This window comes from Juglans regia, chromosome 13 (assembly GCF_001411555.2).
Source record: "Juglans regia cultivar Chandler chromosome 13, Walnut 2.0, whole genome shotgun sequence".
In the NCBI taxonomy this organism is placed as follows: Eukaryota; Viridiplantae; Streptophyta; class Magnoliopsida; order Fagales; family Juglandaceae; genus Juglans; species Juglans regia.
In genome coordinates, this window is record NC_049913.1 from 12,365,688 (window position 1) to 12,367,587 (window position 1,900).

At 36.7% G+C, this 1,900-nt stretch overlaps 1 protein-coding gene across 1 annotated transcript; it reads right to left on the bottom strand.

Annotated features, from left to right (window-relative positions):
- Nucleotides 1-508: 508 nt before the first annotated feature.
- Nucleotides 509-1,505, bottom strand: LOC108988803. Its single transcript, XM_018962170.2, has one exon. The coding sequence runs from the start codon at nt 1,305-1,307 to the stop codon at nt 765-767; it is 543 nt and encodes a 180-aa protein (XP_018817715.1). The 5' UTR covers nt 1,308-1,505; the 3' UTR covers nt 509-764.
- Between the last annotated feature and the right edge of the window lie 395 nt (nt 1,506-1,900).

Genomic DNA, 1,900 nt, shown 5'->3' on the forward strand with positions numbered 1-1,900 from the left:
TTTTGGTCACTCTAAATTTGAGATGTATATATGGCTCGTATATGTTGTCTCAATTTCTTATTGATCACCTAAAATCCTATGAACGATTTTTATCTAAAACTATCGCCTTTAATGTAAAACAAAATGGCATCTCTCTCATATGACAAAAAGGAAAACGTAAAATTAATTATAAAAATATCTTTTAATGTTCTTCATATTTTATGCCATTTCAAATGGGAATTGCTTTTTGTTCACCGTTGGTGGCGTTTTCATCTAGTTTTGCAGTGCCCATGATTCCGAGCGTCGAAGGATTCGAGTTTTCTTCCTCTTGGATTTCATGCCTCAATCACATCAATTTTTTTTTTTTTATGATTTCTTTAATTTTATTCTCTTATCAAATATGTATCAAATATGTAGTATATAAATTATGAATAGAATAATTTAATTATTTTAAAAATAATAAAACAAAAAAAAATTTAAAAAATTTTTAAAAAAATAAAAAAAATTTGATGTGTAGTATACGGATTTATAAATAGCAATACTCATAAATTAACCAATAAAGAAACTTTTCTTCTACACTTTGATTTTCTAGAAAGACAGCTTACACTTTTCATCTTTTTACAAATTAGAGTGAACAAAAATGAACATAAAAAACTATCACCATTTCCCATATCGACCCTTGATTTTTTTTTTTTCTCTTCCTTTCGCATTTTCATTTGAGCCCCAGAATTTCTCAGCATTCCTGTTTTGTAACTATAACAACTTGCCACTAAACAGCTACGTGCCTACATGAAAAGTTCAGACTGCAACAAGGTATAGTAGTTGGCAGCCTCATCTTCCAACTCCCACAGACCATCACACAATGAGAACCCATCTCCATTAAACCCTTCATTCCCACCATAAATTTCTCCAGCCTCTCTGTTTGGAATCCCAAGCTCATCATCAGAAGCCTCGAGAAGGTGTCTAATCACCCTATCCTTGTCATCCTCCTCCTCGTCTTCCTTCAAAAGCAGTGTTGAAGATGAGTAAGAAGAAGAGGAAGACGAGGAGGAGGAGCTTTGGTCTTCAAGGGTAGTAGAGGCAGTCGTGGGGTTTTCCGGGTCGACGGCATCTGCGGTGGGGAATGAAAGAGGGTTGAAGATGGAGTCGGATGAGAGTTCTTGTTGGAGGGTGGTGATTAGATAGGACAGATCCTGGGTGGGTTCCTCTTCCTCTGCTTCTGCCTCAAGCAGAGAGAGTATATGGTTGTATGACTTGTGTCGCTTAGAATCTTCACAATCATCCATCTGGGTTTCTTCTCTGTGGCGTTTTAATGGAGTCTCCGCCATGAGAGAAAAAAAGGCTTTTAATGCAAAAAAGAAAGAAATTGGAAGGGATGAGTACAAGGGTGCAAAGGCAATGGGAGAGGGAGAGAGAGAGAGTTAGAGAGTAAAAGGCAAAGGATGAGGAGAGAGATTTGGGATGTGCAGGGATTATATAGAGGGAGGAGCAAAGGTGGGGTATCAGTCAAAACGAGCTGCATAAAGAAATCCGAGGAGAATATTTTAACTCGCATTAATTTTTTATAGATGAGAAAGATGCTTAAGCCCAAATAAACAAAACAAGTTTTTTTCATCATTAGTTGGGCTTTCCTTCGAGAAGATACCGTTGGATCAACGTGAACACTAAGAACTCGTGCTTCTCGAGGCATATCAACGGCTACAAATTGAGGTGAAGCTTTACAGGAGATATGTAAGATATGAATGATGACGTGACAGAGCCAATAAAAAAAAGTTGGGAGAGACGTACTCGTACGTGTTTGTGCGTGTGTGTAATAAAGCCTGGGAAAATGCTAGAGCTCCGCTGGGGCTCCGCTGGAGCTCTAGTGTATTTTTTTATGTAGATATTTTTAATAATTTTAAATATTTTTAAAAAATAAAAA